The 16085-nt window shown below is 40.6% G+C and overlaps 1 protein-coding gene across 1 annotated transcript in view; it reads left to right on the top strand.

Annotated features, from left to right (window-relative positions):
- gpc3 (glypican 3) overlaps positions 1 to 16085 on the top strand; it is a 137327-nt gene that overhangs the window by 3620 nt on the left and 117622 nt on the right. The window contains exon 2 of the mRNA XM_042493550.1: positions 9452 to 9613. Within this exon, the coding sequence (XP_042349484.1) occupies positions 9452 to 9613 (162 nt within the window). The remainder of the gene's footprint in view (positions 1 to 9451; positions 9614 to 16085) is intronic.

Genomic DNA, 16085 nt, shown 5'->3' with positions numbered 1-16085 from the left:
TATATTTGTTCAGCACTGCTTAGTTTTACAGTGTGCTCTGGTTTTATGGGCCTAAAGTTACTCTTACCCCTAAAGTTACAGAAATGAATACAGTCTGCATTTGAGAGCCGTGACAGATGAGCAGGGAGATCTGGCTGCTGTTTATCACAGTTCATTTACACATAACACCCACACTGCTGTGATCCAAAGCTGGTTGAAAATCGTCAAAATATCCTTTTAAATATGACTTTTTGGCAAACAGCATGAATATTTGTTCATTTGTACCCGTATAACAAATTAGACATATAACATTTCCTTACTTGGTGTCATAAAAATGGTTTCTGATCACCTTTGTCATTATCTATCCTTAAATGTTAAATGATTTTGTGACAAAGAGAGGGGTTATTGCTTCAATACCTTGATTTCGGGTAAAGTCTGAAGAAAAGGGAAAAATGGTTGATTTTGCAGCAAATGTTAGACATACAGCAGCACAACACCAAGGAAGTAAAGTAAATGACAACAAAACATGTGAGTTGTTATAAGAAGCCCAATATGAGTGGCATTATGGAAAACAATTCTTTGTCCCTTTGAGTCACATGTAACAAAGAGTTTTGCAGAAAACTGTACCAATATAGCAAAAGTGAGACTTAAACATCAAAGAAAAAAAACCCTCTCTCTTACATTCCCAACATGTGCTAACTGTTAACATTTGGAATAACATAAAGCAATTCCAGATATTCTGCAGACGCCCTAAATCCTCACAGGGATATCTGGACCCCATATTTGGAGCTACTGTAGTAAAATATAAAAGGATGTGATTTCAAGATGTGGGTTGCCACAGAAAAAAATGTAAAATATTTCTATAGTGTGTAGGCTTTTTAATAAAAAAATATCCACAAAGCATTCAGCTAATATAGCAAAGGCCTGCAGTGAGGACATCACATGGCCTTGGCTGTGTGACACAGAGGCTTTCATACAGTAAAATAGTGAAGGTCTCTTCATGCTGAAACCAAATATTTTCGTAATGATAAGGCGTGAATTCAGAGAAGTGACGCTGACCTTGTAGAATTCGAATGTGATGTGATTTGTTTGATGGAGTAATGTGCAACAACTGTTGTTCCCAACCTTTGTGGCTTGATGTCTCACTTTTAGTGGTAGCATATTTCTACCAGCTGTGACCAGTTTAACCGAAGAGTTATGTCTTTGGTCTATATGGACACATTTTAGGGATAAAATTCTGTATTTATCACAAAAATAAGCAAATATTAGAGGACAGTCTGACAGAAAAACAAAAAACAAACAAAAAAACCCATAATTTGATGTATCACACATGTGTTTTCTGCCTTCTTATTCTCTTAATCATCTGTGCCCCTTTAAATTTGTCTTGTGACTTTGTGTGGGGGTCCTGAACCACAGATTTGGAACCACTGGAATAATCTAATATGGATTTATTGTTTGTCAGTGTGTATGTGTGCAGAAAATGTTGCATTACCAAACATTGCATCATCAACAATGATCACATTCTCTGCTTTCGCTCATTCTTACAAACGGCGATAATATATTCCATTTATGTGGAGGATACAGGATCCACATACAAGCTGTTGCAAAAGGTTTCATTATTATAAAAAATGCATAAAGTCATAGATAAATTACATTCTTCTTTTTTTCATTTGAAAAATGTGCTTTGTTTTTCAAAAAAAGTGACACATTTTAAACTTTCCAAGCATGTCTCCAGTATTTCATACTGTCCTTTGTATCCAGAGATGACATTGAAACGTCTTTCATCATTCTAGACAAAATTTAAGCAATGCATAAAAATTTAAAAAGTAATATCCTGAATGAGACAGAGTTATGGTGCCAAGCTTGCACTTTAGGTAGGATTTCCATAAATCTCAGCTCTTCCTCTTCCGTCTTAATGAGCTTTTGTTTTACATTTTGCAAAAGCATGAAATATGCAGCCACTTCTCATATATTTAGTGCATTTTTGGTCCTATTTTTTGGTCATCCATAATATATCCTTGTCATTAATTTATACAGAACAACCTGAAGGTTTGCAGTCATCTTTTATAATTGTTCCGAAGTTTGTGCTTGCTAAAAATTTGGTGAGTAAATGCGAAACAGGGGGCTTGCTGTACAGCCTAATGCAACATGAGTTCTTCATTGAGGCATACAGCTAATAAAAGATTGATGAAGTTAAATGTTGAGGGTGGCTTGCTGTGATTTGAAGGAAGTATCACTTTCTGTGTGTGTGTGTGTGTGTGTGTGTGTGTGTGTGTGTGTGTGTGTGATGGGGAGCTGCGAAGTAGCCTGTATTGATATGGTGTATCATGTGGGGGAGGTGGCTGATTCAGAGAGATGTCCGCAGGAAGGCAGAGCAGAATTCTAATAATGCTGCATGTGGTGCCAGGGGGGGCAAAACACCAAAACACAAAAGCTGAACTTTTTCTTTCCACCAACATGATTCAAAAGAAGCGAGTGCAGAGAAACGACATTACAGCAGAGATATGAGGGAAAACAAACTGTGCTGCAGGAGTACCACTCATGTCTTTGTTGTGGCTGTTGCTGTGGGTGGTTGTAGTGTCTGAAGGTGAAATGGAGGCTGGGTGTCAGTTCACTCCACTATGTAGTCATGTATGTGCAAGAGGCGCTCGAGCAGCACCGAGCACTTACCCCGGGACATGAGTGTGAAAGCAGCTCCATCAGTGTCAGCGGCGGTTTGAATGGAGGATGTGGTGGATCTGTGACAGCTGCAGCTGACCTGATTCATGAGAGGAGCATCAGATTCTCTCTAAATGGAAGAATAGTACGAGTTTGCTGGAGGCTGATCTGACAGCTGCCACTTATCTTAAAATCCTGAACAGTGGTCGTGCAAGGGAGGAGTTTGTTTCTTTCTCTGAGCTGACATTATAGCCTCAGTTTGTTTGATCAGTCAGTTCAGGATACCAAAAAAAAGAAGTCCAGGAGATGTGGACTTCTGCAGAGTCAGGTCACCTGAGTATGGAAGCAAATAATATAGAAAAGTATTTGAATTTTAACAGCAAGTGATCACTTAATATTGAAATTTCAACAACTAAATTCATAACATTGCAATATTTTATTTTGTAAACCATGTCTCTGACCAGACGAGTGCTGCACAATTACTCAAATATTAGTCACAATCACTATTTTGGCCTCACACAATCAAATGAACGTGATCATTTACGATATTGACGGTTAAAATGCATGCTGTGCCCCTAGAAATCTCTGCTGCATATCAAACCAAGTGCTTCATAAGCTAGAAGCAGTCTTCACTTTGGAAGAGCTGTCATGCTGCCACACATGCACCCTGCAGCAGCAGCCAGTGAAACACTTTCCTGAATGTTTTAACTGTGCACGTGCAAAACAAAAATAACCCGTTATAAGCCATCATTGTTTGGACATAGGAGAGACCAAACCATATGCATGGAACGCATGAGACGTATCTGTGCCGCAAGGCAACACGACAAAGTTGTTAAAGCACCTGAAAAACACCACAGTCTGCAGTACAGTGAACGCGTTAAGATCGAGATGTTGCTATCGCATAGGGTTACAGTTGATTCCCGTCCTTGTCCAGGGTCAACTCATCATGGTACAGTTGCTGCTGTACTAAACCATGTGGATACATATCCAAGATGCACTGCCTCCAGGTTAAAAGGAGCCATATTTTAAGTCTTACTAGTAGGAATGTTGCACAACATGTAAGTGAAGGCAGCGCTCTGTTTGTTTAAATGTGAAAGTGCAATGAAAATATTTTGCCCCTAAAAAAATGAATAATCATGAGAAATAATTGCAACTGTCATTTTGGCCATAGTCATGCTGCCCTAATTCGAGCTCGATTGCCCATGCTGTCATTGGTAGCCTGGATGTTGCGAAACACAGAATATAACAATTTCACAGAAAAAAAAAAAAAATTCCAGCGCTCTTGTCCTAGAGAGGCTGTTTATTACAGCGGCCGAAGTGAAAAACAGTGTTTTTGTTTGTCCATTCTGGGCCACAGTAGAAACATGGTGGTGCAACATGGTGAACTCTGTAGACGAGGACCCGCTCCCTATGTGGACATAAACAGCTCTTTCTAAGGTAATAAAAACATAACAATTCTTATATTCAGGTGATTATACACTAAAGAAAACATATTTATGATATTATATTCCATTTCTGCCAATATATTCGCTTATACACACTGGAGGTTTAAGTGTACATTGACTGTTAAATTCAAATATTTTTGTCTGTTATTTACTTCCTCACCTGAGCATGCTTATTATGTCTTTTTGTCCAATTACGCACCGACTTGTATTTTGTTTTTTCATTTTTTTCTTTTTTGAATCACCTCTCGTTAATGAAGGGCAGTTGTGTTTGCTGCGTCATTGTTTTGTGTACAACAAAAAAAAAAAATCATAGATCGGGCTATTTCACATTCATGCTTCCAGCTTTCAAATTATTGCTTCATCAAACGACTTAAAGTAGAACAGTCAGCATAGCACTAAAAATACTTAAAACAATCGTAATCCCCCAGTAGCTAGTGATATTATTATTCCTCAGGTTGGTGGTAAATTGCGCTATCTTCATTTCATTTATTGTCTCTACAAAGTGACACTGGCTTATTTTGCCCTGGAGAGGAAGCCAAGCAGTCCCACATGCTTCCACTCGACACTGGTAGTTGATGTATAATTTATGCTCGTAATGAACAGCTTTTAACATATTCTATATCTTAATACAACTTGTTTTTCCCCCATGGTCTTCATCATTAAACTTGCACAGTGATAGCTTTCTAATTGGTGCTGGGAAACTAAGAGACACATAGTGTATCTGTGGCTGCCCCAGTTCCCTGGGCTTGGAGTCCCTGAGCTTGTTAAAGATGTGAAAGGAGGGACTCTGTGTAGCCTACATAGGACTGTTTGAGCCCCTTCTGGAGTTTTCACCCTTGGCATCGCAACAGAAACTTTCTGTCATGAGCGAAGCATTGTCAGATGAGGCTGTGACAAACCGAAGGGCGATCAATGCGTTTTTAAAGAGGCATTCAAAGACCTTGACGCTCATGAAAAGCGGCAGCTTCTCTGCATGTTGAATTGTCTGGCCCACCGTTTCAGAGTATTGATTGAAAGTGGGTAATAATTTAAATGCGTCACCTTGGACTGAGATTGTATGTTCTGGAAATTTACATCTAAATTGCTCCTAGCCTTGCACCTTGTCTCTCTTCATTTTGTGTGCGAGATGTGGCCATCAGGACACAAAAATCGACTAATTAACCAATAACAGACTGATTGAAAGGTGCTCTCGGGGCCCGGTGGCTATTAAGCTCAAGGTAGGTGAAGTGAAACAAGCTCAGAACAGAAGTGCGCAGAGATGAGAAGGAATGTAAAAAAAAAAAAAAGGGGGGGGGGGGGGGGCGCGAGAGCTGAGCCTAAAGCAAAGAGGAGAAGCAGGAAGCTTATTCCCAAGTGATCTGTCAGTCAGAAAGAAGGCTTTATTTAGACTTTGTGGTTTTATTATTTGTGAAACTCTGCGGGGAATCATTTTCCTGTCGAATCCCTCACTTCTTCCTCACCACGGTGGAACTTCTGTAATGAAACACATTTATCATCTGCAAAATGACAAACGTGCAGATGAAACTGTCCGTTTCACCAGAGATAATTGCTAAATCCCCGTCTCTTTCCTGCACCGGACGCGCTTGCCTCACCTATGGTGCTATTGACAGCTTAATAATTTTGCCCCTGCAAGTCTGAAATTAGCTTGATCTTATCTGTCAGGAGTCCTTTGTCGGTATTGATTTAAGATATTAAGCCTGTCAGTATGCATACAAAAGGTGCTGTGTGACAGTTTTATTGCCTGCTTCACTCATTAGACTCTGCACCTTAAACCCTGATGGGCGTCAGGAGTGAGCGGGAGTTAGCCGAAACTGTTCTCTGTTCGGCTCCCTGGTACTTATTAATTATCGAGACTGTCACTCTGTTGCATCTCCTGCTAGTGTAACTTCCTCCATGCCTGCTGTTTTCATTGTTACACTCGGAGCTCTGTTTCTGAGGATCTATTGTTTGAAGATCTCAAAGAGACAAAGCCTCAAACCAATAGAGAGATTCACTTTTCATATTAAGATAAACCCCTCGTCTCAGACAAAAGCCTTTCCTCTGCCTTTTGACACGCTCGTTATCAAGACTTTCCGGATATGTATATATATATATATATATATATATATATATACATACATTCCCAATCCAAGCCCTCCCCTCCAAATTAATCTCCCTGCTTCCGTCTCTTTATCCTCTGCATCCCGACCAGCAGCAGCTGAAGCTGGCAGACTCCCCTGACATTTGTTTACCACGCCATCAATCAGGCTCTTGTCACTGATGCCTCTCAGGCAGCAGATCCTGCAGACAACTCTTAGACGACGCGGCTTGGCGTGTTTACGACTGCAGCCTCCATCGAAGCTTTCAGCGGCCACATGGGACGGAGACAGAGAGGGAAACACTGAGGAGGGGGAGCTCCTCTTTGTATTTAAACATCGGATGGTCGTGGCCTATTTATGTCTGTGTGAAGTCTGCGTGTACGTCGTTTTAAAGGAGTGATTTGGGAACAAGGCGGAAATTTATAGCTTCTGTATAGAAAGCGTGTATTCCCCTGGACCTTTCCTTTTCAGTGGAGGTGTTTTGACACAGAGCTGTGATAACTGCAACTTAAATCTGTAGTTCTCTCTCTTGTGAAGGCATCAATAAAGTTATAGTTGGTAACTTATAAAACATAACTTTTTGTCACATTTGCTGAAAGTGTTACTATATTTATGCAGCAGTACACTGGACGTGAAAAAAAAATCGCATTCCTCTGCGTAATCAATAGCCTTTAGCGCGAATAATTGCACGTTAGCGAAAACAACCAATCAGAGCCAAGGAGTCTTAACGCAGCTGTCACTCATGCCAATCACTAAAACTCATGAATGTATAAAGAGAAGTGGATACAGCGTTGGAGACAGGGGGCCAAAGCTAAAATGTCAACTGCTGTGTATAAAAAGACCAGAATTCTGTCAGGTGAACAAGCTATTTCTGGTTTAGCGCTTCGCTAACTTGAATAGGGATAAAGTGATTCAATCTAGCGGCTGTTCTTAACTCTCCAAATCTTATTGGAACAGAAGTATCAAATCCTGATAATGAAGCAAGTCATTTCCAGGGGATTGTGATGCCCAAAAAATGTATCCACTGATTTACAGCTGTTTTGTTTTCCATGTTAGTCTATTGAAAAATATTTTTGGGCCCAGTGGCATCATGTGATATCCTCAGAAGTTGTAATTCCACTTTTAAAATTGGCAAAAAGCCCTACATACTTCCATAGGGTGTTGTCAAAATGATAGTGCTGATCAAATCATAATCAGTGTTCTGTTTCTGCATTTCCAATGTCTTGCCTCAAATGTTTTCATACAGTATATAACAATTTAAGTGTACTGTGAAATAAGAAAGTTTGAGTTCTCTGCTTGGTCAGTTCCAACAGGGCACCAGGGTCACAAACTTTCTCATTTCACAGCTAAACAGTACACTAAAATATGTTTCTGGAACATTTGAGGTGAAAAATAGGCGATGCAGTAACAGAATCTCGATTTGATTTGATCAGCGCTGCGTAGTTTGACAGTGAATGACATGATTGACAGTGGCATTAGATGTTTCTGATGCACTGCGGCTGATTCTAGCAAATGCTATTAGAAGCAATAGTGAGAGAAGGGACATAGATTCTTTTCTCACAAATGATCTGTCTCATGTACTTTTTCAGGTTCAGTTGACAACTACAAGAAATATGACAGTTCTTTCCATAAAAGTTACCAACTGTAGACCACAATCTTGTAAATTACGGTTAGCTCTTGGAAGCGCTCCCCGTATGGAACAGTTGGCTGATGTAGCCCTCACCCGTTATACACAATGCTAGTTAGCTAAAGTTACAGCACGCTGTGGGATGTCCAGTAAATAGACAGATGCAGTTGAAGTAGATTTTTAGAATCTTTATGTAGAAGCCTTGTCACCATTACAGCTTATCCACACACAATCACCCACTGCAGTTTCCAATGTGCATTAAGGTGTGGTTCTGAAATGAAAATAATACAATTCCAAATATTACAATCATGCATGAATATGCAAAGAACTGAAAATCAGCCATATGAATATTAATCAGAGCCATATCAAGCAATATCACATGACAATAAGGCACATTGTATGTATACAAAACATAAACATCACAGAAAAGAGTGACAAGCACCTTTAAATGTCATAAATGAACCAACAACATTTGCATTAACACTTACCACTTCCAACAACCATTAGCAGTCTCATTCACAATGGTGGGCGGGGCCAGACGGACTTTAGCGCTATGTGATTGGCTGACTGTGATCTGATTGACAGCTGAGTAAACAAATAGAAAACCGCTAACCAGAAACAAAAAATAACATAAGATATATTGGCCTTTTTAACAAAACTTTTAGATTAGATTCTGTACTTGTTACAGCGCTGCTATGACATTGTGATACTAGAGGGATTTTCTCAAATTAAAAGAAGAAAAAACGAGGCCTTGTAAAAGATGTCCTCCAGTGCATCGGCACAAAAAACTGCAGCTCATTCACAGCACTGTTGCAGCAGCTGAGCCACCTTCTCTATCCTTGATCAGACCCAATTCTAACCGCGTAGTCTTTATCTGCCGCCTCACTAGGATTTTTTCAAATTGAATTAATTTCTGTAGGGTGTTTGTTCTTTGATCCGCTTGTGTACGGGCTACATCGGAGCAATTAAACATCCTTGTCACCTTTGCCTTCGCTGGCTTACATCTGCACCTTTCAAAAGAGCTCTGGGAATCCAATTATTTCTCATCTGTGTAAACAACCTGTAATGTCAGTGGCCAGGTGCAGAAATGTTGTTTCATCAATCTTCAATTCAATCCTTCTCATGGCTGTTTTTTTTAAGTAATCTATATATAAATATATATATATATATATATATCTATATATATATATATATAAAGCACGCTGAAACCTGGGTTTGTTTGTCTGCGTGCTGAACTGCTCCTGGCTCTCATCTTTGTGCCTCAAAAATACTTTTTTTTGATCCTCGGTGTGAAAAGTGTAGCCTGGAGTGGTGGGAAACTTTCTGTTGACCAAATTGATCTCTGAGGAGAACAACACAAGCATGGTCTATTGCTTCAGTGTGCATCAAAATGACTTCTTTTTTCAGCAGCAATTTATTTTTGACTTCAGCCCCACTACATAAAACAGCCTCTACATAATGATCACACGCTCATTAAGGCTGCAGAATCTGCTGTAGATAGTGTTTCCTGTGTTTAGCATGCAGAGGATGTGGCTGAATCTTTTTTTTTAATGTGAAGGAGGGGGCTTCTGTTTTTTTTTCTGAAAATTAAACAAAAGTGGCTTTGCAGCTCCTTCCCTCTGCTCATCCAGACTCCTGTCCTGTCTCTGCTGATTTCCTGCCAGGTGCGGATCTGCAGGTTTGCCAAACCAAAGGCCCGACCTGCTGTTCCAAGAAAATGGAGGAGCGGTATCAGGTAGCTGCACGCAGCAACATGGAGTCTGGTCTGCAGGTTGTCAGCGCTCAACTCAAACGTCTAATCATCCAGAACGCCGCCATATTCCAAGGTAAGCAGTGAGCACAGTTTGCCTCAAACAGAGAAAAAAAAAGCATCATCATTACAATTTCAAAATGGATAATTGACGTCCTCAGATCGACACAGTCAGTATCCACTTTCTTGGCTACACACCCCGATCGCGTCAGCAGCTCACTCCTCCAGACAGTGAGTCACATATAAATAAAGCAGAAGCATAATGCACGTAGACAGGGATGAGATGCTCAGCTGCTGTTTGACTAAATGTTAGAATGGCAGAGACGTGTGGTTAAAGTGACTTTAGATGTAGTGTGGATGTCGGTGCCAGACATGTTGTTCCAGAAAGTGACAGCCTCCTGAGATTTTTGGTGCACTGCAGTCAGTGATGACTGTTATTCACAGAGTGGAAAACGCCAGTCAGCAGTGGTCCAGGGAAGCACTCACAGATGAGAGAGGTCAGAGGAGACTGACTGGTGTGACTGGTTCTGGCTAACAGATGTATGTAGAATAACAGCTCGGTGCAACAGTGATGTGAAAAATATACGAATCATCAAAGCTGGAGACACAGAGGTTTGACTGCTGTCAGCAGAGAACACGAGGATGAAGGTGATGGAGGCATGGTGACTGCTGAAAGTGAATGACTGAGCAGTGAAATGACACCTGGTCTAACAATGCTGGCAGCAGATTTATTATAAAAGTCAGCAGGAACTGTGTGACAACATTAAATCAGCATTTCCTCGCTGAATTGTTGCTTTAAAGAAGCGAGACTGCTCTGAGCTACCTTGCCTCTTCTCTCTCTTTTTCCTTTGTCTTGAATGAACCAAAGTTTCTCGAAGTTCCCTTCAAAGTTCTCAAGTTTTTCAGAAAACTTCAATAAAGCAGCAACAGAGACCTTTATTAAGGGCTAATGCTTCTGTTAAAGGAAAAGTTCCACATCTTTGAATCTACACTTAATGCCTTTCTTATTAGAGTAAGATGATGAAATAGTTAGTGCTGTGTAGCTTGTGAGGTAAATATGAAGCTACTGCCAAAAGCCAATTAGTCTTAAACATAGATGTTTAAAAGTAACTTGATACCACATACCAAGATGGTGCCTATTCAGTCAATTGCTTGACTGGCACATATGCTAAAAATCGTCTATAGCTTGCGGGTTTACTTCTGGGCTACGCAGCCCTCTGAATATGGCTAATAGTGTTTATCTCACTGGGCTCGCCCGAATGTTACCGCTCAGCTCATCGACTTTGCATTGTGATCTTGTCACAAATTTTTATATTGTTTTTCTTGGCTTGAAAAGTTTAAAACCATGGATCAAAAACTAAAATAGAAAGAGTCATAATTGGGATTGTTTGCAGTTTGAGGTGTGCTGTCAACAGTTTTATATATGAGTCTTTCATGATGTGGGCCTATAGAGAAAATTTGTTTGGGTCACGGGATTTTTTTACTGCAGTATCACAAGCAACAATCTTCTTATGTAGCTTTCTGCGAGTAAGTGGAAAAACGTATTTCCCAAAATGTCGAGCTGTTCCTGCAATACACTGTTCATAACAGCAAGGTGACAGTGTAACAAGGCATGCGTCTTTTGCACTGGGAGACCTCCACTAGAAAACAAGTAGGCTGGTTCACACTTGATTACAAATGTTCAAAAACTTTTGCTAATATCGTCACATGATCATAAACATGTAGGTTTTCTAATGCCTTAGTGGACTGTTGCACGTATAAAATAACACTGTCTTCCTCGTACAAATGAAAAGTTCGATTATCATGCAACAGAACGCATCTTTTCTCAGTCTGTGTGTTTTTATTTTGCGACATTCCCACATGGTCTGGTAGCTTCCGTTGGCTAATGTTAGCTGTGTAACTGGCATTACGGGGCAGCTGCAGCTCAGGAGATAGAGTGAGTTGATCTCTAATGGGAAGATTGGCACTTCTATCCCTGGCTCCCCCAGTCCACATGTCACAGTGTCTTGTCCCCAGAATTGCACGTAAATTGCTTCCTGAATCGCAGTTGGCACTTTGTATGGTAGTCTCGGCTACCGGTGTGTGAATTGATGAAAGTGTCAAGTTGCATAGAAGAGCTTTCAGTGGTCAGAAGACAAGAAAGTCGCAATACAAGTCCATTAATTACTGAGTCAGCTCTAGTTTTTCTACTTTTCTTTACTTTCTGTGCTACTTTTCTGCTGCACAGCAAATGTTACATTGGCTCGCTCTAAAAAAAAAAAAACTTCTCGAAGTGATGGTTGTAAACTTTAAAAACTGGTTTCCAGTAAACTCCTGGGTAACAAAGGAGCGTACAACTTTTCTTCCATAGCGCAGCCATATTAGCAACAGATGTTTTGAAATATCCCTTTCGCATTTAATGTTGAGCTTTTGTTATCACGCTACACAGGCCTTTTCAGTCCAGCGCGGCAGCTCTGTTTACTGTCTCGGGGTTTCCACTTGAAGTGGGATGTGCAGACTCAGTGGGCCAACTTTTTTCGAGAGCGCACACTCATGGGTTGTGAAACGCGGCACCATCCTGACATGCCAATTAAAACTTGAGGTTTAATGGGGACCGTGGGGTTTGCTTGACTTGGTTGTTACACACTAACTATGTTAGAGACTGCCGCTGTGGTTTGGCTGCACTTTCCTAGAAGGGGTTCAATGCTAATTGCTTTAGCATAGGGCTTGAGAGAACTCCCCAAACAGCCCCTGGACTGAAATCCTTTTAACATCCTGGTCTTATCTGTTTCCCTCTGCTACATTCTCATCCTCTTTCTCTTCTCCTCTTTTCTTCTCTCTCCCTGACCCTGTCATCCTCTCTCTCCATCTCTGTCTCGCTCAATCTACTTGACTTTTCTTTCTCCCTCCGTCTGTCTGTTCCTCTCGCGTTCGTGCTGCTGTTGGGAATTGAGTGCATGCCTTGTTTGCAATCTTCTTTGCTGCTCTCTGTCTCTTTTCTTCTGTGCTCACTCCTGCCGGAGATCAAAGGGCTTCCCCTCTCCACTCCTCCATCTCCCATCTCTCTGAGTGCTCTCTCCATCCCTGCATCCCTCTCTCCTTCCAGCTCCACCTGCCCTGCTCCGCTTTCCCAAGCCTGCAGACTACACCAGAGGTTTTCACCCTTTTGAAGTCAACTTCGCCAAACAATAGGAGAAGCAATGGCTCTGTGTATCTTTGGCTTTTAAGCAGAGAGATGACAGGCTGCTTTAACATAAGGCCTCTCCAAGATCAATACCAGGAAATAGGTAGGGCATTAGGAATTTCTAATGATGCGTGGCTCTTGCGCTGAGTGTCTCATGTGCCATTTGCCAATCTAATGAGCCCGAGCTGATCTCTTTATAGTAAACCAGGGAAATAGTACGTAATGGATAAACCACGGCATCCACTCTGATATGTGACAGAATCTTGGATTTCATTTTGATTCACATTAGCAAGATCATAACATCATCTTCCCCCGCGTGCTCTGATTGCCTCGCACTCGATGATCCCAATGTTGTCAATTTATTTCAAAATGAGAATCTGTAAACCTGTGCAAGATGCTCATCTTTAAATCTAATCTCTTAAAATGAGAAGCTGATTGTGTGCATGCTGAGAATTTAATTCGGAAAATAAATTATGGAGTCCAATATTTCTGAAGAGTGTATTAATATGTGATGCTGCACGTCATTGAGCAGCCTGGAGATGACTCGATTCGTGAAATTTATTGCAGAGTTTTAGTCAGTGCTGAGAGAGGAGGACAGGGAGAAGGATGACATAAGGCTACTTAAAGGAGCACTGCGCTCATTTTACACATCAAGATCAGTTTAAAGCTCTCAGGGAGAACTACATTTACTTTAGAGAAGATATGAATTATAATTTCCTTATAACATATTGAAGAAGTAAATACAGTATAAAATGTGTAGAAAAAGAAAATGAACTAAGTGCTGTGTGTAAACAGAACCATTATGGAGTTTAATAAACCTGTAGATGCTATTAGGGGATTTTGTATTACAAGATTAGGTATTGTTGAAAAACAAATCAAATACATGTAGACCTACGTAAACTCTTTGCAGGATATGTTCAGCATCATTTTACAGCTTAGCTGATTTTCTCATTGAAAACATTTTGTCTAAGAATCTACAAAACATATTTGCCGTAGCAAATTAGACATCATCATTTTTGGGCGATGGGGTTGCATATTGACTGTTGATTTTCTGTTTTATCCAAATATTAGTCTAATATCCAGAGGATATTAATTTACAGTGTTATTAACCTTGTATTGGCCTAATGAAAAAACTTAATTTTCTGCTGGTGGACTAATTAAATCATTTTCTTATTGAGCACTAGGGTACTTGAAGGAATATTTCATCCCCTAAATGATCATTTGAATGTGAATTGTTGCATGCCTCTACGCTAAATGCAGAATTTAAAAAAATGGATAAAGTTCCTTATGAATTAAAGTTTTATGGGCCTGTGTTTAACATCAGCAAAACTTTATCAAAACATCTGTTTACATCATTTATCCAGCCGTGTACTAAGTACCTCCCAAACACACAGCCCTTTCTGATGAGGAACTGAACTACAAGTGAAACTTATACACTCACACATGTACACAAAATGGACTTAGGTCCATACACCCTCAACACATTTATTTTATTTTATTTTATTATTAGATTTTTTGTATTATTATTATTTTTATTATTATTAGTTATTAGTATTATTATTAGTATTATTTATTAGTATATCATTATTTTTTTTATTTTTTATTTATTTATCCCACCCCCCCTTAATCAATAGTTTATGTTACTGTGTGATTTTGGTGTTTTAAAGGGTTTGTATGGATTCCTCAAAGTCACACAATCCTCAAAGTCACACAATTACAAAAAAAGCAAACAACTACCAGTCGAGTCAGCGGCAGAACAGCTTCCATGTTCTGCGAGGCAAAATGACTGTTTTTGTCAGTGGAGTCTGACTCTGAAGAGTGCATTAATAAGTTCTGCTTTTAGCTTAGTACCCCATTAGACATGGCAGTCTTTTTGGGAGGTACTGAGCATACAACTGGATAAATGAGATGCAGATTATACAGCATGCTTTTGTAAACACGTGTTTTGATATACTTTTGCTGTTGTTAAACGTAGACCCCCATGACGTCAATTCACCAAGAATTTCTTCGATTTTCGGTTTCTTCATTCACTATGGGAGCACGCGAGAAAAACAAAGTTTTCTTCACAAATTTAAGATAACACAGGGTAAGTAACTATTACACAAATGGTCAACTGGGAAATGAGGTGTTCCTGTAAACAGACTGTGAGTTTCTACCCAGAACATCATTGGAAAGAAGCAAAGGAGTGAGGTTGTAAAACAGTGCGTGTGTGTGTGTGTGTGTGTGTGTGTGTGTGTGTGTGCGCGTGCGTGTGTGCGTGTGTGTGTGTGTTGAGGTCTAAGGTAAACTCATTCAGCTCTACTTCAAGTCCCAAACAGTGTCTTAACGCTGTGGCTCAGCTGATTTAAGCACAGATTTATGTTTGTGGTGTGATTATCCTGCACATCTCGTATCATCCCCTCTCTCTCACCCTCCTCCTCTGTCTGTATCCTCTGTATAACTGCCCGACCAAGCAGAAACTCATCCAAAACCAGCATCTTCTAGCATTTTGGGTGATTGGCAGCTCTAATTGTTGTTATTTCCCTGGCGATGTGTCCTTCAGAGCGGCGCTGCTGCCGCTCAGCCTGAGCCTGCAGATTAGAAATCAGATTATCCTCCTTTGTTAATGAGACAAGCTTTTATTTAACTTTTTAAAAATGATTTGTCGAGGTTATTATTGTGTAAGAGCTGAAAGCCACCGTGGCTTAGTGGCAGCGCGGGCAGGATCTGGGTACGTTTCTTTGTTGTGCGGTGCTCGTGTAAAATGACACATCAGAAAAATGAGCCTCTCCTGACTGCAGCGCTGGTAGAGAGAACAAGACCTCACTGCTGTCTGCACGGTTTCATCACAGCTTCATGCTCCTCTGCAGCCCCAGGAACAGTCTTCAACCAGAGGGGAGTCACACTCAAGTCCAAAGAGCAAACCCAATTAATAAACATGAGAGGACAGCGTTAGCCCGATTGCTTATAAAGTCAAATATGTGCAGAGGAAAGTTGAGCAGCCTGAGTGTGTGTGCAGATATCAGAGAGTCTGTGTGATATCTGCTGGAAAAAACTGGGACAGCCAGCCTGGTGCTCCTGGAATGACTCAATGAGTCCATAGAAGGCAGGCTCAGTGGGGTGTTCGAAAACAGGTCTGACTTGGACTACTTTCAGGCAGCATGAGGGCGATCTGTATGTGGCTTCACTCGTCGCTGCGAGGCAGGGGAGCTTTCTCCACTTTACTCTGAGCTCACAGGGGCCACGCTCTGTAAATGAGCGGGAGTTTGGAAGGAGCTTGAAAGGATGCTCGTATCTTTTTATCAGACATAAAGACACCAGGCAACCTGCGGCGTTGCACTGCTCAACAAAGTTGCCGAATATCCATGAGGAGGCACGCGTGCCATAATTGAAAAAGTTCACTCAA

The sequence above is a fragment of the Plectropomus leopardus genome, chromosome 9 (assembly GCF_008729295.1).
Source record: "Plectropomus leopardus isolate mb chromosome 9, YSFRI_Pleo_2.0, whole genome shotgun sequence".
Lineage (NCBI taxonomy): Eukaryota > Metazoa > Chordata > Actinopteri > Perciformes > Serranidae > Plectropomus > Plectropomus leopardus.
This window is presented reverse-complemented; position numbering and strand designations above follow the sequence as displayed.